The sequence below is a fragment of the Nannobrachium achirus genome, assembly GCF_963921795.1.
Source record: "Nannobrachium achirus genome assembly, chromosome: 8".
NCBI classification, from domain to species: Eukaryota; Metazoa; Chordata; class Actinopteri; order Myctophiformes; family Myctophidae; genus Nannobrachium; species Nannobrachium achirus.
In genome coordinates, this window is record NC_137817.1 from 57,827,284 (window position 1) to 57,853,152 (window position 25,869).

At 41.5% G+C, this 25,869-nt stretch overlaps 1 protein-coding gene across 2 annotated transcripts in view; it reads left to right on the forward strand.

Annotated features, from left to right (window-relative positions):
- Nucleotides 1-6,022: 6,022 nt before the first annotated feature.
- supt5h (SPT5 homolog, DSIF elongation factor subunit) overlaps nucleotides 6,023-25,869 on the forward strand; it is a 34,129-nt gene continuing 14,282 nt past the window's right edge. For both annotated transcript variants that reach the window (XM_080732298.1, XM_080732299.1), the window contains exons 1-13: nucleotides 6,023-6,189; nucleotides 11,918-12,077; nucleotides 13,422-13,499; nucleotides 17,677-17,749; nucleotides 18,425-18,493; nucleotides 19,117-19,182; nucleotides 19,286-19,316; nucleotides 19,584-19,652; nucleotides 20,559-20,810; nucleotides 21,639-21,728; nucleotides 22,005-22,075; nucleotides 22,423-22,528; nucleotides 24,500-24,590. In XM_080732298.1, the coding sequence (XP_080588424.1) occupies nucleotides 6,106-6,189; nucleotides 11,918-12,077; nucleotides 13,422-13,499; nucleotides 17,677-17,749; nucleotides 18,425-18,493; nucleotides 19,117-19,182; nucleotides 19,286-19,316; nucleotides 19,584-19,652; nucleotides 20,559-20,810; nucleotides 21,639-21,728; nucleotides 22,005-22,075; nucleotides 22,423-22,528; nucleotides 24,500-24,590 (1,240 nt within the window). In that variant the 5' untranslated portion in view covers nucleotides 6,023-6,105. The remainder of the gene's footprint in view (nucleotides 6,190-11,917; nucleotides 12,078-13,421; nucleotides 13,500-17,676; nucleotides 17,750-18,424; nucleotides 18,494-19,116; nucleotides 19,183-19,285; nucleotides 19,317-19,583; nucleotides 19,653-20,558; nucleotides 20,811-21,638; nucleotides 21,729-22,004; nucleotides 22,076-22,422; nucleotides 22,529-24,499; nucleotides 24,591-25,869) is intronic.

Sequence of the window (25,869 nt, forward strand, 5' to 3'; positions counted from 1 at the left end):
TGTATAATATGGTTTGAATGGCATTCTATGAGTGTCAATAAGTGTGTATCCTGTTACATCTTCACGTTAGGACAAGCCTCGTACCCGCCCTCTTCCGGAAACCAAATCCTACTGGATTACGGAAGTTGGTCGTTTACTAGGCTAGGAGTAGTTCACCCGCAAAATGACTTTTTTTCTATTGATTACTCACGCCATGGAGACTTGAGTTCAATAATATGTTTTTGTATTTGTCGCATTCCTAAGACAAAAATGTGATTATAGTAAATTTACCCCCATTGATTCCGTATGGGGACCCAAATGCATGGCACTGAATGGGGAAACGTCAGGGTAGTTTACTATAATCAATTTGTTGTCTTAGGAATGCGACAAAAAACTAAAAATATTATTGAACTCAAGTCTCCATGGCATGAGTAATCAATAGGAAAAAAGTTATTTGGAGGGTGAACTACTCCAATTTTGAGGTAGGCTATTTGTACTTTACTATGTATTTCCATTTTCCAATAATTTCACTTCTACTCCACTACATCTCGAATCCAAATATTGTACTTATACCTACTCCACTACATTTATTTGAAAACTTTAGTTACTAGTTACTTTGCAGATATATTATTATAAAACACACATTAACCACTTAAGCCCTATTTTATACCTTGGCTATTTGAAAATAGCAGATCTAAAAGCTCACAACATGCCACCGATCTGCTATTTTCAAACATTTTGTACTTTTTATTGTTGGTACTTCAAGTACATGTACTTTTGTACTATTACCCAAGCCCATTTTGAATTCTGCACTTTAACTTTTAACTCAGTATTGCTACATTGCAGTATTGATTACTCAAGTAAAAGATGTGAGTACTTTTTCCACCACTGAATGTATTTGTGATCTATTGCATGCATATTTCAAGTCATGGTGTAAAGTACATTTACTCAAGCTATAGTAGGCTACTTTTACTTCTACTCCACTACAATGATTTGAAAACTTTAGTTCCTACTTTGTAGATTTGAATTATTATCACTATAAAACATACATTACCCACTTTCACCCTGTATTCATTTCAGCCATTTGAAAATAGCCAATCTACAAGCTCACAATGCGTTACAATGCGGCACATTGTGAGCTTGTAGTGTAATGTGCTGTTCCACTGAGCTTATAATGCATTATTACCAGCACTTATAATACACTATAAATGTTTTTATAAGTTGTCATACATGATTATAAACATCTATAACAAGTGTATAAATATAGGGCATTATAATAACCCTACAAGTGCATTATAATGCATTACAAAATGTGATTATAATAGAGGCAAACGTTAAGTAAAGTCTTAACAAAAATGGAGTCTTTTTTCCGCCACTGGTGTTTGCCAAACTCTCACTTCCTCTCTGTCTCCCATCAGGTCCTCTTGATCATAGACGATAACCTGGAGGACGAACCAAGGGACAAGATCCCTGTGTTTTAGACCTACTGGATCTGCTACAAAGAGCACACCTCTTCTGCCTTACTGCTGATCTCTCTCTCTCTCTCTCTCTCTCTCTCTCTCTCTCTCTCTCTCTCTCTCTCTCTCTCTCTCTCTCTGTTCGCTTGATGGGAGAGAAAAAAATTGAATCTATGATGCATCTCCTCAGATTTTTCCTATGTTCTTAGCTGCTTCCCCTGCCGTTACTGTACTTGCACAAATTACAATGTCCAGTTGTATGAAACCTTTTTTTTAATTATAAGATTCAGGCCAGGGTATGACATAGGAAAATGTTCTCCTAATACAGACGGTATCAAATGTCAGGTACCGGTACCTGACAGAATACAATTAATCGTCTTTGAGTATTCAGAAAAAGCACTATAAATCCCGAATCGCCCAGGCTGATGTTTTATTTTATTTTATTTTATTTTTTGACATGACAAGCACAATAGACAAACAAACTATACAATACACAAATCTATAGACACGTAAACACTTAAAAATAGGGAGACAAGAAATGTGTTTATTTTTTGTACAGTTCTTAAATGACGCAATTTTAAGATGACACTGTGGTGTTTTCAATAGAAAAAAATAAATAAATGTGATTTATAGTATGTAGGCTCATGTATGGAATACATGAGAAAGATTTTCCACATTGCCTCTATGATTTATTTAGTTTTTTAAGCACACAATAGTTTCAGTTTATTGTCCTTGTATTATACATTATGCACGGAGATAACAAAATGTACAATGAGGCTTAAAACTTTTTTTTAAATAATTTTATACTGCCAACATTTTCTTACCTACAAGTCAACAATTCATTTTGAAACGTTGCTGTGTTTGTATGCTTCATATGCTTCATACGATTTATAAATAAAGATGATCTTTTCAGATACAGTAGTTGTCTCAGAATGCTGAATGTCTGTGTTTATAAATATAAAGAGGATTACTTCAGATAGGCCTACAGTGGTTGTCTCAGATTGCTGTAGGTCTGTGTTTGCAGGGGCGTCATTTGGGGCACCAGGGGATGGCAAAAGAAGATATTTTCTAATGCTGGTCGCGGTCTCGTGAGGACCGGGCGGACGTAGACATAACTCCTCCGGGTCGGCGGGGCATCTGTATTGGGGGTGGAAGGGCAAGGTTCTGATTGGGTCACAGAAGGGGACCTATGGTAGGCCAACATAATCTAGGTTGGCCAATCAGAGGCAGGTGGGGGCGGGTCTTTTCGTAACCCAGGGTGCGTTCAGATATAGGAACTGAGGGCACTGGTGGTCTGCCCCTTGGTCGTGGTCTGGCAAGTCTCGGGAAAAGACGCGCCGTGATTGGCCAGTAGTCACTTTGAGTGGCAGCGTGCCTTCCGCACTTTCGCCCTCCCGTTTTTACAGGTCGCTCCAATGAACTGCAGTGGCGGATGGGGTATTGAGCTTTTTATATATGGGCCGCTGGGCGGGAGGAGTATAGGACTCTACATCCTACCGGACCTCACGAGACCACAACCAGCATTAGAAAATATCTTCTTAATGAACTTAGCCCTGACCATGAAGATCTGATGTCTTCAGGCCATAACAATCGTCATCAGGTGTTTCGACCCTACACTCATCCGATGGCAGGGTCGGGCAGTGGTGGCCAAATCACTGCCCATCTCCTCCTCCTGGCCAAGGCTAAACTCCTCCCTCCCGCTCCATAAATCTTAATTTTTTAAACCAACAAGAGGCTCCTCTCGGGAGGTATTGGGTGGGTCCCTCCTGAGGTCTTGATGTGACACAGGTGCGTAGATAGGTGCGTCTAATAGAAAGAAAGGATTCATAGGTTATAGGTTGCGGATTTGTAGTGCGACCCTCATCCAGTTATCACACTGGGTGCAGTCCCAAGAAAGAGAAAAGCACGAGAAATACATAGGACAACACAAAGGACTCTAGATTAGGATTGTCAGAAGTAAACGAACGACCAAGGGGCACATCACCAGTGCCCTCACTAGTTCCTATATTCGAACGTTCCCGACCAACACTCCCCGCTGACTGTTTCCCTCCCCTGAACACGAGCTAATGTTCATGTAGACCAGAGGCCAGTGGTCCGTGGAACATCCTTGAGGGGGTTCCAGGTGGTCCCCAGCTAAATGATAGAGTTGGTATCCAAATGGACCCTTATAGATCTTTAACACTTGAGAGCATAAAATGAAACCAAATGGACCCTTACTTAAAATATTGTTAAACATCTGCATTAAGACTTTATTAACAAGAAGTCTGCACAATTAGAGAATGTAGAAGAACTGACATTTGGATCAACGTTTGCCTGTAATGTTATCTCTCCTATGGCAGAGTTTTGGGCCTGAGAGGCCAAATCTCATCAAATGGTGGTTCAGTGTTTCAAATGGCGAATAAAAAATGGACCTTGATGTGAAGAGTTGAAAACACACATCAGGTGTAGACACTCGATAAAGCCGTTTTGAAAGAAAGAAAGAAAGAAAGAAAGAAAGAAGACCATTAATGCATCATCTATAAAAACTGGTCAATCTTTTTTTTTTTTTTTTTTTTTTCACAGTTTTGTTTATTTGAGATTCAGGGCATACAATAAACCAAGACTTGTTCGCATATTATGAGAAACAATCACATAATTTAGCCAAATTGTCAAATAGCTTAAAGCTTAGATATCTGCTTTTTTCACAATATATCTGTGGAACAGAGTCAAACTAAATGTAATGCCTCAACTCCTAGAATTCCAAGTGCTTCCCAAGTCCCCGGATCAATTATGATTATTGGGACACTGTGGTACAACAGTGTCCTGCAAATAGCCAATCTACTCAGCTCGCAACAGGTTGCAATGTTTTTGAAAATGTATTATTTTATTCATGTTTTAAAAACAATCAATTAAATCAATAACTTCGATAAACTGTTGCAGCCCTAATCACAGCCCAGAGTTTCCTCGTGGACTGGCTGTTATTTTAGGACATGGGGAGGGGACTTTACATTGGGACAGCACAACGACTGTGTCACAAACACAGACTTTCAGAGACAACTACTGTATCTGAAAGGATCATCTTTATTTATAAAGTGCACGAACTTACAGTATTACAAACAAGTAACATTTCAAAATGATTTGTTAAAGATAATGTCGGAAGTATAAAACATGTAGCCTATACAAATATAAATATATACTATATATTTTTGTTTTAAGCGACATTGTACGGTTTGTTATCTTTGTGCCCACTAACACATAAACATTAATTAAAGGTTGTTGTTTTCTGTTCTACGTTGTGTTCTGTTTTTCGATTTGTTGTTTTTATGTACAGTATCCCCATGTGTCCTGTATTTTAAAATGGGGAAACAAATCCAATAGAAATACGTTAATTTTTTTTTTTTAACTAAGATGAACAAATGTGAAAATATTCTAAAATGTTTTATTTGCAAGGACCCCTATATACCCCTCTTATACGTTTCCATTTGGTCCATGTGTAGGCTACACTCTCAGGGTTACAGATGGTCATTCAGGGAAAGCTCTTATGTGTTTCTGGTCCACCACAGGCCAACATCGGCAATGAGCCCTGTCCCTGAGGCATGTTTACTCGTTACTTGTAAGTCATTAAACTGTTGTTTCAATGGAGTTATCTTGAGTATGACAGTGAGTATGAAGATGACGTTAAGAGGTTCATGTGTCACATAGATGAATAATGGACGTCAGTGCTGCTCGCTCTCAGTGCAAACTAAGCACACAAAGCCTGTATTTATCCGTCTGAATGTGACTTTACTGGTTAAATAGCTTCTTAAAATGAATAACTCTAGAGATAAAACAAGTCATAACTATTCAAACTATAGCAATATAACTTATGTGAGCCCACCCAGGCGGCCTCCCTGGCCGCCAATTTGCAATTATTAGGCTATAGGCCTATATATTGTATCCTATATTATATTGTACTCTATATTGTACTGTACCTTTTCCTATGCAAACTTCTAGTGGTTCTCAACCTCTTCAGGCCGCGACAAAATAAGAATATTTAACTGCCTGCACCCCCCCCCCCTCCAACACGAGCACTAAGAGTTGAGGAATTTCATTTTGTATAACACGGTTCTATTTTGAAAATATAAATAAATAGCTATTTTCACAATTTCTGCTTCTAATATTTGACAATTTGGCCAATATATTTTTTAGAGGTATTAAACAGTCCATAAATTCAATTGTCACTTTAGAAATGTGCAGATACCCTCTATACACTTAAACTTTTGTCTGTTCACTGGACCCCCCCAAAAATAAATTGTGGACCCCCCTAGTTGGGGTCCCGACCATAGGTCCCGAGTCCCAACCCACAGGTTGAGAACATAAGCCCCTTTTCGACAGCAGCTTTAGCACCACACTACACCACACCGCACCACTGTGGTGTGGTTTGGAAAAGGGGCTTATAAGCCCCCTAGACTAAAAATATAGGTTGAGAACCACAATGGTCCTCTTCGCCTGTAGGAGGCGCTGTCTAGAGAGACAGCCGTCCTGAACCTGGCCTCGCTCTGACGTCGCCTCAGTTTCCGGAACCTCAAGTCTCGCGGCATCTCCGCTCCGCTCTGTGTGACTGTGAGTGTGTGTTGTGTTGTTTATTTCCCTCTGCTGTCACACCACAACGTGTTGTTATTGAACAAACAGCCCGTTTCTCAGACTCGTCATGTCGGACAGCGAGGACAGCGACTTCTCGGACGCCCAGAGCGACGCGGGCAGCAGCGACGGAGAGGCGGTGGAGGACAACGAGGTAGAAAAACCCTAGTGAACCACATGCTAACAGCCTAACAGCTAGGCTAGGCTAACCGTTAGCTGCTATTGCTAATAAGGCTGCTGTGTAGCTGTTCTGTTCTGTTATATTCTGCTGCTCAGTTAGCTGTAAAACATGCTAATGATGCTAACGCTGGCGGTTAACTTAACTCCAGGTCTGTACAAAATCATGGCTTCATGTCGTGTTTACTTTGGTGTAAACCCCGCTGAATGGAGCTCGCAGTCTCACACCGGCAGCTACATTACGTTACATTAGGTTACATTAGGTATTATGCATTAGGACGTTACACAATTGCTAGCCCGTCCCTTTCTGAGCCCTGTACCTTTTTCATCAGTGGTGGAAAAAATAAAACTTACTAATATAGTAAGTAAAAGTATAAAGACTGCAACTCTAGACTGGTGTGAAAGTCCGGAATTCAAAATGTACTTGAGTAAAAAGTACCAAAGTATTAGCATGAAAATGTACTTAAAGTACAAAATGTTTCAAAATGGCAGATCTACAAGAGATGCGTTGTGAGCTTGTAGATCGGCTATTTTCTAATAGCCATGGTATAAAATAGGGCTAAAGTGGATTAAAGGAGTAGTTCACCCCCAAAATGACTTTTTTTCTATTGATTAGTCATGCCATGGAGAGTAGAGTTCAATAATATTTTTTGGTTTTTGTCACATTCCTAAGACAAAAATTTGATTCGAGTAAATTTACCCCCATTCATTCCGGATGGTGACCCGTTTCGAAACGGGTCACCATCCGGAATGAATGGGGGTAAATTTATTGTTATCAATTTTTTGTCTTAGGAATGCGACAAAAAACCCCAAAAATTATTGAACTCTAGTCTCCATGGCATGACTAATCAATAGAGAAAAAGTTATTTTGGGGGTGAACTACTCCTTTAAGGTATGTTTTATATGCAAAGTAACTAAAGTTTTAAAATAATTGTAGTGGAGTAAAAACACAATTTTTGCATCAGAGAAGTATTGGAGTAGAAGTAAAAGTACTGCAAACTGAAAAAAAAAAAAAAAAAAACACAAAATTGAACAGTACTTGAGTATATGTACTTAGTTACTTTACACCACTGTGTATGGATACCCCAGTTAATCACCCCAAATTCATAATTACGCTGCTTATGAACTATAGAGGAGAAAAAAAAAAAGAAGATTGACTGACAGACAGACAGACAGGCTGCCTGAAGACAGCTGAGAGCGAGCAGTATTTAGACAACTTATCTACATTTTTCTTTTGCAGTCCACCCAATGGCAGTTTGTGAAACACACACGTCTTCAATATTTTTCGGGCCAAGGACCCCTTAGCTGAGTGAGAGATGAAGCATGCAGGGACCCCTTAGCTGAGCGAGAGATGAAGCATGCAGGGACCCCTTAGCTGAGAGAGAGGTGAAGCAGGGACCCCCTGGCTGAGAGACAGATGAAGCATGCATGCAGGGACACCTTAGCTGAGAGAGAGATGAACCCTAACCCCACTACATGTTTCATAAAATTGTGTCGCAGACTAAACTCTTTAGATTTCATAGATCGCTTCGTAGACTTGTTGGACAGCACTGTCAATGTGTAGCGTTGCGTTGGAGTGTATAGTCAGTCAGGTAGTTAACTGCTTCAACCCTCTAGCTCACAGGTGGGCAGAATTCATTTCCAGAGGAGGACCATACAGACCTCGATGAAATGAGTGAAGGGACACACTTTGTACAATTGAATTGAAACTTGAAACACACAACACATTCTAATTATGTTAAAACTGCATGAATTTGTTAGACATGACAAACTACGAGGCCCTTTCACAACAAGACAGCTGACTGCCTGATGTATTCTGGCCTACAATAAAACATATTATAGTTATTAGTTACATAAAATAATCTGCGTCATCATTATCGTATCAAGTTTTAAATGAGCCTATAAATTTATACTGCATCTTATCTGATATGCACCTCTCCATAGGTCACTGATAAAACACATTGCATTATGTTATACACATGGACGCAAGGTTGACTGTTTCACTGTTACTGTTGGTGAATTAAAAACATAAAACATTTGAGTACATACTGTAGATGTATGCAGGTATGTACTAAAATGGTACATATTAAATATGAATTACTATTAATTGAAGTCAAGTTAAATGTTTCAAATCTATTAACGTATAGCAACCATTTTTTTTCTTTGAGGACTTTGAGAGACTGATTGAGATGGTCAAAGCGCCGGGTCCGCCTCCCGGGCCTTATGTTGCCCATGTGTGCTCTAGCTTGTACTTGTTCTGCTCTCCCCCAGTGTACAAGCAGCCAAGCAGGCATTGACACTAAGGCTTGACCACCAGGTAAATAAAACCTTCGGGCAGGTGAAGTTTGCTTTCAGGTTGCCCGAACCGGGCAAGACAAGTGCTCATTTGAGAGGGGACGCAACCGTCTATAAACCGTAAACACAAGATATCTGTCTAGCACTCTGTCTCCTCTCCTGGTCTGTGGAATGTAAAATAAGAGCAAGGCAAGTTGGGTTGCAACTTGACTACAAAGACCCGCTATCTGTGCAGTGCTTGATCCGCGGTCATATTAAATTTAGAACTGGTACACATTATTGTGTATCATTATTTTATGCTTTAACTATTGGAAAAATAGCAGATATACAAGCTCATCTGCTATTTTTGAAAACATGTGAAATTTGAATTTTGACCCGCTTCTATAAGTGTCTTTTTGAAAAACCTATGTTTTTATGTCAGCAATCTGGCTAGCCATCGACAAAGAAAAGGTCCTTTTCACTTAACCCATTTAGACCTAAGTCCGCCTGGAAAAAAGCCTTAAAAACCTATGGCGATTGGAAAAATACCCCTAAAACCTGAGATTTTATGGAAAACTTCACAGAGGTGGGAAATTATTTGTCATGGTCCAGACCTTTATAATGTTTTTAAAAGAAATCTGCAAACTCAAAAATTGTAATAAATCTTATAAAACGTCTAATAAATAATATATTTCTCAGCCTATGTAGCTCATAGAAACATAATTAGCAAATATTTGAGACCTTACACCATAGGCCTTACACCATAGACCACCACTTTGACAAGAAACAACAAGCACCAAAACTTTCATTTTCAATATTTCAATTCTAGTTGTTAGCTCCATATAACGGTAAATCTGGCGAGCGACATTTGTCATTATTATTATATGTGCGTGCGTGTGTGTGTGTGCGCCTGTGTATGTGAATGAATGAACCATATCATCATAATCATTTTATAAGTGTTATTACTAGAGATGTTACCGATCAATCGGCAATGGATCGGATCGGGCCGATCACAGTGTGATCGGCGATAATCGGTGGTTTAGATCAAAAGGTAAATTCACCGATCCGATCTGATCGGTGCATCCGATCAACCAGCCGTTCAGTATGCCCACTTGAGGCCATTTTGGGGTATTGATTTCCACAGTGCTGAAGGAATAATTAGTTACTGCTATGATAATAAATACATAGTAATGCTGGTAAATAACTATAAGGCAAATATATAAATGAATTCATGAGTGAATTAATTAATTAAAGTTAAAACATTAACATTTAGAAAATATAAATAATATATAAATAATAACTTGATCGGATCGGTGATTGATCGGTATCGGGTGATCAAACTTTTGTGATCGGTGCTCGTGATCGGTTCCAAAAAACCTGATCGGACCATCCCTAGTTATTACCTCTATAGCTGCAAATCTGTTGTTCTGGAGTTTGGGGTTGACTAGCTGTTCGGCTAACGTGTTGGTCTCTGAAACTAGCCGTCTCAAAGTGCGTCCGTGAAAAGTAATCCAGTCCTCATGAAATCCATGAAACACTTCTTCATCATCGTCGTCGTTTTCAAACATATCACGTAACAATAACAATGCCAATTCCAGCGGGTCTGGTTTGCCTTCGCTCAACGCGTCTTCCATTTCGCCGCTATGAGAAGCTTCACTGGGATTCTCCCAGTGCAGCCCCCTCCCAAACAGAAAAAAAAAAAAAACAGAATGCTTTGCGGTAGTCATAGGGAAGCATACGTCATCGCCTCCTGATGCATTTCATTGGCCACGAGACCAGAAAAGGGTAAAAACTACAGGAAACGCAGGAAACGCATTTTGCGTTCCCGGTCTGAAAGGTAAAACAGCATTCTGCGTTCCCGACCTGAAAGGTAAAAACGCATTTTGCGTTCCCGGTCTAAATGGGTATGGAGCTCAGTGACAGTTAGCCTCTTCTTGAGAGACTACTATGTCAGTGGCTCTCAAACCTTTTCATGTGAAGGGCCCCCAAAATGATATGCATTTGGCCACGGACCCGCATCTCAAAATATTTATTTCCAGGGACCACCCAGAAGCAACATTTGAGTTACAAACATTCGCTTTGAAAATACATAGGCTATAGTCAAAGATTTGCACACATTTTCACGACTTTTTCAAAAATAGCAGATCTACAAGCTTGCAGCGCGGCACTTGGTTTTCAATAGCTGAAGCATTCAATAATTCTAGGCCTAAATGGGTTATCTACTTGTTAACACATAAAACAATGTTGGCATGGAAACATCCGTTATAGCGACTAGTATCCCATATCTACTTACTAGCCTGGGATCGCTTCCAATTTCGAGTTTTGATCCGGTCAGGAGTGGAAACCACCTAAGTCATGTTGTAGTCCTCAAAGGACGACAATTTGGCCAGGAAAATCTAACTGGATTCGGTTTTAACCCAAAATAATTTCCTTGCGCTCTAGGACATACTTTTAGGGCCTACCTAATAAACCCCTTGATACGGCGTAGTTTTGCTTTTGGAACATTTGTTTGATATTATGCATCTTTTAGTCCAACTCATAGCGACTGGCAAGACTACACTAGGCTACTCGACCATTTTAATAGGGATTGGGGAAACAAACGGGGAGAACCAAAACAAAGCGACTCCGCTTCGTCTGCTTGTGGTTTCCGCCTAGACCGGATCAAACGGTCCGTTGTAAACAAATACCAGGGTTTCCTCCGAGGTGTAAAGTCTGGTGACGCGATGTTATCTGTTACAGCAATGTTAGTGCTAGTGATTGGACGATATAACATTTTCATATCACAATGATTGTGACAAAAGAAATTGTGATTTACGATATTATCGCTTTAATCAAAATCCATTATCTTGGAGCGGAAACATTTGCCGGAACAAAAATAGCTGATCTACAAGCTCACAGCGTCGTGAGCTTTTTTGGCAAAGACATTTGATAGAGAGTGAAAAAAAGACTGCATCAAGTACGTATATTTTAAGTACCGTTTACCAATTATAGAAGGTTTAAGCGGTACCGGATATGCAGGTCAGCAAATAAAAGGTGAATTGATCCCAGTGCATGACGGAGGATGATATCACGATAAATGAAATCTCCACGATACGATTATCGTGAGTGTTTTTTATCCCAATAAAGTTAATCATGTCAGATTGATTCATGATTAACATGCAAAAATGACAAATAAGTTAATATGACGGCGGACAAAGCACTGCATACAGATACTGTAGCAAGTCTTTGTACACAGTAAAGTTGCAAGTGCAACGTTTACCTTGAATATCGTGGATATGCGCCACCAAGCGCTCTTCTTGCCCACTGGCCCCCACCGTTGTGCTCAGACCCTTGGGCAAGTAGGGGATTAGGTTACGAGTGATCCTAACCTTGAGTTGGGAATGGGGATATCGGTGCTTAATACAAGTGTGTGTCTCTCTCGCTCTTATCAGGAGGAGACGGCCAGCCCAGTGGGCAGTGATAAGGTAGCAGAGGAGGAAGGAGAGGACCTCATGGAGGATGAGGACGAGTATGACGAAGAGGAGGAGGAGGATGACGACGACCGGCCTCGCAAGAAACCCAGACACGGAGGCTTCATCCTGGACGAGGCCGGTACGGATTTAACACCCTCTCTCTCCTCTCTGTCGGTTGTCTGTCTGTTCGTCACACTACGTCTTTTAGGGCCATGTCCACAGGGTTTTTGGAGCTGCCATTTTTTTCCTGCCGTGCACTTAACACTTTTCGTGCCTAAAACTGAGATCTCGGTCTTATCTTCTTTATTAATTTTCAGTCGCCGTCCAAACATTTGCGACAGCTATCGTGTCCGTATCGTTTGAGAATGGGGGGGAGGGTGGGACCAATTCATTCTCAACGAAGGTCACATGGTTTTTTGTCTCTTGCAAATAATTCTAGGCCAAAAGACAGCCTTCGGTTGAGCAAGAGACACGGCAACGACATGAAACCACGTGACTTACATAGACAATGAATTGGACCTCCACCTCATTCTCAAACGATACGGAGAAGATGTCTCACGGCGCATATATGTGATTGCGGCCTCAGACAGCTTCCCCCCCCAATACACCAAATCTGTTTGCCAATAAAAGCAGATCTACAGGCTCGCAGCTATTACAGCTGTAGATCGCCAGAACATCTTTTTCCTTGTTCCCCTTTATTCAGGGGAGCCCATTGAGAGCAAGCTCCCGCTTTCAAGGACGCCCTGATCACATATAAAACACAATACAAGCACTGAAGAATAACACAACAACAAGCAATCGAGTCACGGTACAACGTTACAGATGCACAAATATACTGGTCATGATATCCAAAGTGCTCCTGCGCTCGAAAAAACAACTTTCTGAGGTCACAACCCCTTACTGTTCCAGTGAAACCATTAACTCTTTTGTTGCTAAACGAGCGCTCGTTCTTTGTTTCACATGTCAGCCGCGCCATAATGAGCGTTCGCTCTTTTACCTGTCTGAGCACTGTAAGCAGATGAGGGGTGGCACGGGTGTGTACAGTAGCAGCAGCTCCCATAACGTTAGTCTCAAATCTGGAGCGGACATAAACAACAATGGTGGCGGGATCACTTCTTTGGTGTTTTTTTCAGCCTGGAGCTACGTTCTCTATTTCTATGTCTGAAAACCTGTGCAAACCGAGGGGGAGGAGCAGCCTCTCGCTCCGTAATGGCTGCACCCATAGTGTCGTGTTTTTTTTTACAACCCCGTGAGCGATGCAGCCGTCTTTTACACAAGACCGCGATAGGAAATAATGGATGGCTATTTTTCTATAAAATCACAAAGGTAAGCTACTTTGTTGGCCGTGATCAGACTGCAAACAACCTAAATGGCAGTAAAAGACCTGTTGTAAAACGTGTTTGTCTGTTATGATATGCACAGAATGCTAGGGATACTAGGATGCATTCAAGTGTTGACTGCATGGTCTGTCTCCTCTGTCTAGATGTGGATGATGAGTACGAAGATGAAGACCCATGGGAGGAAGGAGCTGAGGACATCTTGGAGAAGGGTGAGCGTACATGTGCACGGCACGCACGCACACACACACACACACACACACACACACACACACACACACACACACACACACACACACACACACACACACACACAATGCCAAACATGTTAAATGTATATTGTTTGTGTGCAATACAAGGTTCTGGGTGGAATTCTGAATATGAACTTGAAAACAAGATTAGTTTCATCTACATATTCAAATGAATCTTCTTGTTCCTTTCACGTTGTACACATCTGATTTGAATCACATTTCACACCTATAATTGGAATGTGGTTGAAATCAGATTTTCGAAAATCTGTTAACTTGAGGAAACCAATTTAACGTCGATTGGCTACAAACTGGGGCTATATTATACACGTAACTACAAAGTCTAAGTTATACTTGCCTTGGTTGCACTTTTCGAAAATGTCAGATTTACAAGCTTGTAGATCTGCTGTTTTCAGTGCTCGACACCGGCAACACAACAAAGTATAACTCAGCCGTAACTATGTTGGTATTGATTGTATATATATGATGAGATGATGAGATGAGATGTTGGTTCTGACTGTGCTCTCCCTGTCTCACCAACCCTCTCTCTATGATGCATGTCCTCTTCAGTTAACGGTAATACTGAGATCCCCACACTCCCTCCTTACCGTTGCTTTTATTGATCCATCGTGTTTTATCAGTCCAGTGGATTATCAGCTCATCCATTTAATATAAAAAAAAAGCCTACATCACCTGGTTTAACGTTTTATTTGTATTTTGTTTGTTTTCTTCCCATGATCAATAACTCCATCCCATTCCAGCTCTGCTGCATTTTGTAAGTCAGTCTGCAGTCTTACATCTATGGGGAGCACAGATGGCAAATCTGTTCCTTGGTTTCCGTTAAAACAAATAATAATCAGAAAATGCTGGTGTCAGAACTTTTAGAGGCCGTTCCCCCACCGCCCCCTCTGAGCACAGTGTGGGTTTAGATTAGTTTTTCAATGGGAGCGCTGCGTATTTATTGGTGGTCAAATAGCCTAATATCTCCCCAGGAAAGGGGGGAGATTCTGTCTATACGATGTTTGGCTTCAGTGTCCCCTGCTCCCCTTGCACAAGGGAGACACAGGTTTGAATCTTTGTTGTACGCTAGAAATGCCGGGAGGAGCGTGACAAGGCTTTGAGCGTCTTTTCTGTGCTCAGCCGCGCATGTCTGGTTGTTACAGAGAGAACTGTGGGTAGAACGCTGTCCATGTCGCCTGACACTTTGCACCCAGTTAGTGCACAAATGCGTTGAAGAGCACCTCGAGTTTTCACTTGCAGGAAAAAACTAAAAGACGAAAAACGCTCTGCTGGACACACAGCCCATGTTCAATCAGTGTAAAGCACACGCAACTGTTAATTTTCTGAAGATGGGCAAAGTGACAGTTAAAACTATGATCTGTGAACAATACAGCATTCATTCGATACATTTGGTGTTCTTGTAAGAGGTAGGTTAGAGGTATATATACAGTATACAGTATATATGTTCACATAGTTAAGGGTCTCCTCTATCCCTTGGGTAAGTGAGTGAATCTCTCTAGAGAATCCAGTGTGACCATTTGCCTGACCTTGCTACCTGATGGAACTGATGGCTCTCAGCTTCGGTCCTGACTCCTGGGTAGAGCAGCCAGCAGCACCACGTTCAATCTTACCCTTGTTACACTGACTATACTGTAGATGGCTTCTAAGTCGAGACTTGGACAGACATGACTTTAATCTGATGGGTTAGTTTGTTAAGGGAGGTTTCTTAAACTGGTGCCAGAAATATGTGCCCATCTATAAGTTGGCAATCTGGCTAGCCATCGTCAAAGAAAAGGAAAAAGGTGCCCTCTACTGTTTTGTTCCTTTTCATTCTGCGGAGTGTAGAAGTCTGTACTCGAGAGTTTAATAAGTTGGTGGTTAAATACCCCCCAAATCCTCATAGCCAACTGAAAATTGCCATTCACAAAATAAGCTGAAACATTCTCCTCGCGTTGAAAGATCTGTAATGAGAATTGCAAATTCATCCCATCATGCCATGGCCCCATGATCTCTAAATGCTTTGTATCCATGTGTAACTCTCGGAGTGAAACTAAAGCCCCTTTTCCAATGCACGGTGGAACCAGAACTTTCAGGAACCTGAACCTATTTTTTTTTTGGTTCTGGTTTTGTTTCCATTGCGTACGGCCCGGTTCCAGACAAAGTTTCCTGGAACCTTTTTTAGTTCCTGCTCCTGAGGTAGAACTAAACTTTAGTTCTGGGAACCCATGGGCGGTGCCAGCAGCACTGCTGGTCTTTTTTAGGGACCTTCCCAGTTAGTTCTGGTTATATGGAAACATAAGCAGAACTTGGTCCCGGAACTTCACAGGTTCTTGAAAGTTCTTGGTTCTGGAACGTTCTGGTTCTAGTTGGGTTGGCCCTACAGTGGAAATGGGGCTAAACACTCAGAACGTTACTGCCATAGGACCGCAGTTTGAGAGCCATCTGTCAGTCAAGTCACTATGTTGAGATAACTAACAACAGATCATGTGTGGTCGATGCTTCTGTGTGTCACCGCATTGAACACACAGCACAACGTCATTCTAAACCCATATCCACGCTTCAGTGTGCCCTGACCGCTCTCATTATTATTATTAATCCACCTCTGTTTGTGTTTTTGTCGTCTCCCATTCTATGTTGTTGTTCCTGTGTGTGTATGTTTGTGTGTGTATATGTGTATGTATGTGTGTTTTTGTGCTCCTGTGGGCTGCCGTTCCCCCGATGACAATCTCATTTTGTCATCCTTTCTGTCACCTTCCCCCTCATCCCTCCATCTATTCTCTCCTTCATTCTCCCTCACTTCCCATCTCCCTGTCCCTTATCCTACTCTCTCTCTCTATTGTCTCTCTCTCTTTCTCCCCCCTCTCTCTCTCTCTCTCTCTTGCTCTTTCTCTACTTGTTTTTTCTCTCTTTTCTTTACCTTCCTGAATGGCCCTCGGCAGAAGAGGCAGAAGGTGAGTCTTGTTTAATTTCACTGCCCAATTCTAAATAATGAATAATTGTATTTCCGTGTCTGGCTGCCTTTCTCAGCCCATCACTTACAGCAGTGTTTCTCAAACGTTTACATGTCAAGGTCTCCCCTTAACTCTGACAGTATACAAATGGAACCAAATGGACCCGTCAGGGTTCATTTGGTTCCATTTGTACACTGTTAGAGTTACAGACTTGTATGGGTCCATTTAGACCCCCCTAAATGAACCCACGGAGTCCCTGGAATCCACTTTGAGAACCACACAATTTAAAGAACAGTTTCTTTTCCAGTGCCAACGTGCTGACACAAAAATGATAAACACAATAAATCGATACCACACACTGTACAACACTTGATTCCAAACGGAAGTGGAGGGCAAGAGAGAAAGACGTCTGTCGACACGTCATGTCACCTGTCAGACTACAACATTATGTCCCAAAATGTGTGACACTGCAATGCAATTACAATTCATACTTTAGGCATTTAGTAGACACTCTTATGTAGAGCGACTTAACAATAATCAAGGTAATACAGAACTTGGCAGAACTTAAACACGGCCAAAATCAAACATTCTATACAAATTGAAGTTCTATTCCCACCTGAAACTATATTTTATGTTTATTAAAGAGCTGAAGAGACAGGGACAACCCTGCTACTAAACTATACTTTAGACCAGTGGTTCTCAAACTTTTCAGGCTGCGACCCCAAAATAATCATATTTTAACTGGGGATCCCGCACCCTACAAGCTCTAAGAGTTGAGGCATTACATTTTTAACACGGTTCTATTGTGAAAATAGCAGATCTACTTGCTCACACCGTCTTGCAACGCAAGGCTATTTTCACAATTTCTGCCTCTAATATTTGACAATTTGGCCAATGTTTAATTTGTCATTTTAGAGGTACTAAAAAGTCCTTAAATTGTCACTTTGTAAATGTGTAGATACCCTCTATACACTGACACGTTATGCCGGTTTGTCTGTTGAGTGAGGAAACAACATTTCACATTAAGTTAAAAAATAATTTGGGGAGCTCCCTGGGGGTCCCGACCCACAGAGCAGTGGTTCATAAATGTCAACTTTGACATTGTTAAAAAGATGCTTTGAGAAAAAAACAGCTGTGTACAATTTGAACAATGTTTATTTTACATACAGTACAAACTGATGTTGTCCCTCTCTCTGTGTCAGTGTCCAACATAGACCACAACATGGTTCTGGATGAAGACCATTCTGGATCCAGGAGACTTCAGAACCTCTGGAGGTGATCACATACTATCACTTTATTTATTTATCCACTTAGACCTTCAGTTTATGCTTTATGTGAGAAGATTATCTATGCTGAACGGTGCACAGATCGGGTACGCACGGCCGCACACTGTGGTCCGCTCACGACCACAAAATACCCAATGTTAACTCATTCCATGCCAGTGCCACCATTGCGCCGCTAGCCAGCTAGCTGTGTAACAAGGAAGTGAACGCAGAAGGCAGTGGGACAGAGGAACCTGTTGTCCCCGCCCTCCCAAAAAGCATATCCGTTTCCAATTTTGGATTGTTTTATATAAATGAAATGAAATAAAATAAAATTTGCCTCGACCAACAGCTTTTTCTCAGGACTCTCGGGTTGGGGCAGTAAATGAGTATTTGCCACAATAGATTATACTCAGCAATAACGTGAAAACCAGTGCAAAACCCCCGTAGATGTCTTGTCAAGGGAGCCAGGAAAATAACTAGATTCCTCATACTGTTTACAGAGCTATGTTGATCGCTATATTGCCCTTTACAATGAACTGAATTAATGTTACCTCTCTCAAAATAGAGGCCTCAGTCTTATATCCAGCTTATTTGATGCTCTCGTCCAGAGTAACTCGACAGTAAGTGTCTACGACCATGTGAGTTTATTTACAGGTTTGTGTCTGTGTGTGTTTTTGTGTTGCAGAGATTCTAGAGAAGAGGCTCTGGGTGAATATTACATGAGGAAATATGCCAAATCGTCTGGAGGAGAGCAGTGAGTATCTAGTACTATACTACAGTTCACACATGTACGCACACTTGCAGCGCACACACACACCTACGCACTGCTGTTTTGATGTATACAGTGTCTTATTTTGTTCATGGTTTAAGACTGAAATACTACTATGTGTCAGGCATGTCACTCAGCACTCCATGGGCACAAGTAGCTGTGGCTGTGGCACCATACAGTATATGTCAGAAGAGAGAGCACAATACATGTGCCAGCCTTTCTGCATCATCTTTGGGCATCCCAAGTTGTCAAAACCCTCCAACAACCTGTATGTGTATGTCCTAGGCTGGATCACCAGAGGAAATAAAGTTCTTAGGCTTGCACTCCTGATTGGTGTTGAAGCGCTCTCTGTAGTTCTCATGGGCCACACACGCACGCACGCACGCACACAGCAATCTGGAACATATTGTGTGTGAACGAATAACTGTATGATAGAGTAGTAGTTACCATCAAATATGTGTTCACCAACAGTCATAGTTTGTATCGCTGTCAGTATTGGCCTATAAATATCGAGGTATGACTGACATGTTACCTGTATCTTGCCCCTCCCTCGTTGAGCTTCTGAACCCTGTTGACCTTTGACCTCTGTTTTGTTCTTCTGTCATCAGTTTCCCAGGAGGGTCAGAGGAGCTGTCTGATGACATCACCCAGCAGCAACTGCTTCCTGGTGTCAAGTATGTCACGTGACATCCAACCAATCAGCATCCACATACAGAGCATCTGCTGACGGCGTAATATATAATACTAAACCATTATTATTGTACTTGTATTTTCCAGGGATCCTAATCTTTGGACAGTCAAGTGTAAGGTATGTGTTTGATACAATACTTTTACTTTGTCTTATATGCAATTACAAAAGTAACGTCCAGTGCAATATTGTCCACCTCTGCTTTGACTTTCGTTGACAATAAGTTGTAACAGCTTTCGTGTTTTGGTCTGTAAAGGGTGCATTTGTTTCTATTAATGATTTAGCTGGAGATCTCACCAGGACCCTTGGGGGTCCCCGGACCCCACGCTGCGAAGCAGTGCTGTACAGTAGGGTATGTCTTTCTAATTATATGTGTTGTATTTCCAGATCGGAGAGGAGAGGGCTACAGCCATCGCCCTGATGAGGAAGTTCATCGCCTACCAGTTCACTGACACAGTAAGTACAGACATCATCCTACCAGTTCACTGACACAGTAAGTACAGACATCATCCTACCAGTTCACTGACACAGTAAGTACAGACATCATCCTACCAGTTCACTGACACAGTAAGTACAGACATCATCCTACCAGTTTACTGACACAAAGTACAGACATCCAAGCTCTGTTAGCTCAGTGGTCAAATAGTTCAGCAGTTTGTGTAGGAGAAAAGCACTACGTAACAGAAAAGTTACATAGAACAGCTTGAAATACAAGGGCGTTTGACAAAACAGAATTCAATACAATGGAGTGTAGTAATTAAAAGGGGTCATGTGAACTTGCATGTTTATAATTGTAACGGTGTATAAAGTGATGGTATCTGGTCCAACCACAGCCCCTGCAGATCAAGTTTATCGTCACTGTCGGGCAGAAACCTCGTATCTCCAAGTTTCAAATGTGTACATTTTTTCGCAAAGTAAAGCCCTGCTTGATCATACAAGGCCATCGCACAAAAGTAGTGAAAATAGCAGATCTACAAGCACACAACGCCTCGCTGTGCGAGGCGTTGTGTGCTTGTAGATCGGCTGTTTTCACTAGTTTAAATCATTTTAAAAATGATAAATACAAAACAAACTGTTTTGGACATACAAGGTTTCCAGCCGACGACAACGTTATAATTGTAACGGTGTGTAAAGTGATGTTCTCTCCCTGCTCCAACCACAGCCCCTGCAGATCAAGTTTATAATTGTAACAGTGTATAAAGCGATGGTCTCCCTGCTCCAACCACAGCCCCTGCAGATCAAGTTTATAATTGTAACAGTGTATAAAGCGATGGTTTCCCTGCTCCAACCACAGCCCCTGCAGATCAAGTTTATAATTGTAACGGTGTGTAAAGCGATGTTCTCTCCCTGCTCCAACCACAGCCCCTGCAGATCAAGTCGGTGGTGGCCCCGGAGCACGTGAAGGGCTACATCTACGTGGAGTCGTACAAGCAGACCCACGTGAAGGCGGCCATCGAGGGCGTGGGCAACCTGCGCATGGGCTTCTGGAACCAGCAGATGGTGCCCATCAAGGAGATGACGGACGTGCTCAAGGTGGTCAAGGAGGTCACCAACCTCAAGCCCAAGTCCTGGGTCCGCCTCAAGAGAGGCCTGTACAAGGACGACATCGCACAGGTAAGAGTGTTGCGTGCATGCGTCTAATAGCAGAAAGTTTTTTCTTATCAAGGACTCTTGATTTAGTTAACTGCTTACCCATTTAGGCCTAAAATTATTGGATGCTTTAACTATTAAAAATAGCAGATATACAGCGTGCTGCGAGCTTGTAGATCTGCTATTTTTGAAAAAGTCATGAAAATGTGTGCAAATCTTCGAATATACTGTATGTATTTTTAAAGCGAACGTTTGTAACTCAAATTTTGCTTCTGGGTGGTCCCTGGAACTAAATATATTGTTCTGTGGCCAAATACATATCATTGTGGGGGTCCTTCCCCTTAAAAAAAATTGATAACCACTGACATAGTAGTCTCTCACGAACAGACTAACTGAGCTCCAGTTAAGTGAAAAGGACCTTTTCTTTGACGATGGCTAGCCAGATTGCTGACATAGAAACATAGGTTTTTCAAAAAACGTTAGAAGGATTCAAAAGACACAATTTTTTTTAAAATAGCAGATCTACAAACTCGCAGCGTGGCACTCGGTGCCGTGCTGTGAGCTTGTATATCTGCTTTCAATAGTTAAAGCAGTCAATAATCTTAGGCCTAAAAGGGTTAAGCCCTGTTAAAATAGCTACATGTGATGTGAGCTTTTAGGTCTGCTATTGTCAGGCTAAGCTTTCAGATAAGGTAACCAGATAAAAGAAAATTATAATAAAAAAGGCGATCTACAGGCCCGCAACATCTTCTGTTTTATGACAGAAGAAGAATTGCTAATTAAGAGCTAGGTTCTAGACTCTGGTATAATAACAATGATAACAATGTGAACACTGTCATTTCTTCATGTCAGGTGGACTACGTGGAACCAAGCCAGAACACCATCTCTCTGAAGATGATCCCTCGCATCGACCTGGACCGCATCAAGGCCAAGATGAGCCTGGTGGGTTATTTTTGCACACCAGTTTCAGTAGCACTGCTCCAAGAACAATAGTTATAACATACAGTAGGTGTGAGAACTATACTACTGTAGATATGGAGCCATTCTGCCGTGGCTGTGGCTTTTTAGACACAGAAACTTCACTAAAATAAGGGATGGCAGCATTGTTGGATATTCTCTGAGTATCTCTTGTGTGTGTGTGTGTGTGTGTGTGTGTGTGTGTGTGTGTGTGTGTGTGTGTGTGTGCGTGTGCGTGTGTGCGTGCGCCCATACGCGCAGAAAGACTGGTTTGCCAAAAGGAAGAAGTTCAAGAGACCTGCACAGAGGCTGTTTGATGCTGAGAAGATCAGGTACACACATGATTTCAAGTAGATTTACAAAAATACACACCAAATACAACATGCACACGTGTCTACCGTTTTGGTGTTAAGGTCCTTTCCCACTGCAACGCGATACAAGAACGATAGAAAAAAAAATCTTTTTTGTGGATGAGAGTGGATGGTAGCGTCCACACCAAACTGATAACACAGACATATTTGACGTGAACGCAGACATATCGCTATCGTATCGCGTGGGAGTGGGAAAGGACCTTTAGCCTTGACTTAATACCGGTACAATTTAGTGGCATTAAATTGTACCGGTGCAATAAAATGTTTAATTTCATCATACTCAAGGCTGTCGTGTTGTCCTTGTCCAGGTCTCTAGGAGGAGAGGTGAGCCACGATGGTGACTTCATGATCTTTGAGGGAAATCGCTACAGCCGCAAAGGATTCCTCTTCAAGAGCTTTGCCATGTCTGCTGTGGTGAGTGAGGAGCATGTGTGACTTATCATAAATAATAACTATGTCCTGTTATGGCAAAACACCGCCAGCCTAAACAATGGGTGATTCATTTACTCCATCTAAAACAATAGTTCTCAACCTTTAGACTTCAAGGTCTCCCCTTAACTCTGACAGTGTACAAATGGAACCAAATGGACCCGTCAGGGTTCATTTGGTTCTATCTGTACTCTGTCAAGAGTTACATACTTGTAAGAGTCAATTTAGAACCCCCTAAAGCAGGGTTCCCCAATTAGTTTTCCCCAAGGGCCGAATCATGTCTAGGGTACCAAGGCAAGCCGAGGGCCACAGCATTGCAGGGGACGACGGTGGCGTTCCCGCTACTCCAGCGACAGTTCAAATATCGTCGTTGTCGGGTGAAAATCTTGTTTGTCCAAAACCGTTCGTTTTGCATTTATCATTTTAAAAATGATTTAAACTAGTGAAAACAGCCGATCTACAAGAACACAACGCCTCACGGTGCGAGGCGTTGTGTGCTTGTAGATCTGCTGTTTTCACTACTTTTGTGAGACGGCCTTGAATGATGAAGCAGGGCTTTACTTTGCGAAAGAACGTACACATTTGGAGATACGAGGTTTCCACCTGACAACGACGATATACTAGTGTTGTTGCTGCTCTTATACCACCATTATTACTGGGCTTGGTGGGGGCCTGACAGTAGCCCCCCGCGGGCTGCAAATAGACCGCGGGCAGCCTATTGGGGAACCCTGCCCTGAAGGAACCCACAGAGTCCCTGAAATCCCCTTTGAGAACCGCTGATCTAAAAAATGTCTAGTAGTATTGCCTTAGCATGTGCTACGTATGTCCAGGATCCCCAGACTCTGGCCCCTACTGATTTTGGTAAAAATACGCATAGGCAAAAGTTATGTCAACATCTAATGGTTGGATTGTCATGAATGAAACATCATGTTGAGATGACTATTTGAGTAAACCATGAGCTTGCTTCTACTGCCACCTTCAGGACAAAACATGTCTCATCATAACACATAGAGTAACAAAGTCATGACATGACTCACTCATCCCCCGGTTCCAATGAAGTAATTCTCTATAGAGAATAACATTGAGTCATCTTAAAATTGTCTCATATAAGCATTGCGGTCCAAAAATAAACAAACGGTCTTTGCGATATTATCGGCGAGGTGGCTCTGTGTGGTTTATGATAGTCAGTCACTCATATTTGATAAAGCCTGTTTCTAGCGAAAATGTAACTAATTCTGTGACAGTAACATTAGCGTTTTCTCACCATCAGTTGATTCTTCATATCCATATGAGTCAAACCGCTGAGATAACTTGTTTATAATTGGAACACAGTTCTTATATGACACGATATGAAAAAGGTCTATGGGAATTCAGAATGGGGGAAGAAAACCGCGAACCAGGTAGGATGTGTAAATTACGTCACACTTCACTACTCTATAGGCAGATTCCAGGCATTACCGGTAACTTATTTTGGAGACCAGCCCTCCATGGCTCTTCCTCTAGTCTTATTCTTGTCTGGTTGTTTAAAAGTGGTAAAAATGTGTCATTTGGTGACATTATGTGATAGTCTCTTCTCTTTAACCTTTTAATTTGGTATTAGGTTAATAACCTTTGTCCAAAGCAAACCTTAGGGTGAATTTATTCTCCAACGTGAAGTGGTGTGAGCTTGAAGATTTTATGTTTTTGGCAAGCAGCACCATCTTGTGACGGTGTATAAATTAGGCCTGACATGATTCTACTTCTCTCTTTATAAATCGCTGAGCCGGCGTGTTTTATCTTGTTGCTTTTAATTTTTTTTTAATTATGTTGTTGAGACCGTTTTGTATTGCTGCTATTTTGGACAGGGCTCCCTTGGAAAAGAGATCTTGTATCTCAATGGGATTTACCTGTATAATTAAAGGTCTAATGATATTGATGATTTTTTGTGTGTTTGTGTGTGTGTGTTATTGGTTGTAGATCACAGATGGAGTGAAGCCCACGTTGTCAGAGCTGGAGAAGTTTGAGGACCAGCCTGAAGGCATCGACCTGGAGGTGGTCACTGAGTCAGGTATGTGTGTTGTTTCTGTCTGTCTGTCGGTAGGTAGGTAGGTAGGTATGGATTTGGTCACGGAGTCAGGTTTGAGTGTTATATGTATGTATGTACTGTAGGTATCATCAGTCAAATCGTAGAACAACTAGAGTGACAGCAGTGGCTCAGGGTTAGAGTTGCGGTCTTAGAACATGGAGGGTTCCGAAGGGTTCCCAGTTCGATTCCGGGCTTCCCCACAGTTAGTGTCGAAGAGTCCTTGAGCAAGACTCTGAACCCCTAGTTGCTCCCGATGAACAGGTTGGTCCTGGCATGGTTTCCATGTGTGAATGTAATGAACAATCTCTGTAAAGTGCCTTGGATAAATTAAAGGCGCTATATAAATGCACCATTTACCAACCAAAAAATCTGTACATTGAAACTATACACACTATAGGTCTACATAACATGATATCTAAATTACATTTGTGCAATCCCAAGAGAAGACAGGACACAAAAGGGCAAAATGCCAACTCTGAAAATATGTGGTTGTATGACTAATGAGGGTGAAATGTCCTCACAAATATTTTAGAACCAGTAAGACGTCCTAACAGAGACTGACACCATATGTCCATATATGGGCATTCCCTGTTATGGACTTAATATTGATGACATCAGGGATCTCCAGATATGGGCATTAAAGGGACAAGAACAGAATTAATCAGTGTGGTTGCCGTGACACGAGTCACACTTGCAAATGAATTCTGTGTTGCACATGAGCTGCAGGTTTTCATAGTAAATGCGACCTACGGTCACAATATTGAGAAAACTAGACCTTGTGAGGACCATTACACCAGTGTTGTTTTTGACAGCAAATTTTGATTTAGTTTTAGTCATAGTCTTTTGAATAAAATAGTTTTTGTCATAATTTAGTCACCTGAAAAGTATTAGTTTTAGTCTAATTTTAGTCCACTAAATATACGATTTTAGGCGACTAAATCCAAAGTTGATTTAGTCGACTAAAATGTATTTTGGCAGCCTTGATGGCATCGTAATGACTGATTTTACACGTGGCTATTTTCTGTTGATGAAATTGTCAATATATTTAGTATTGTTTTAGTCACCACAGCTTAGTTTTTCTTTAGTTTTCGTCAGTGAAAAAAACACAGTCGACAAACATTTTTCGTCATAGTTTTAGTCGACAAAATCAACTCTGCATTAGACTTGCATGTTGATTGGTGTTTGGGTTGGCATCGGGCATTTAGAGGTTAATGGTTACGGTTAGAATTTTGCCTGATCCTTGTATGAGATAAAATGGTAA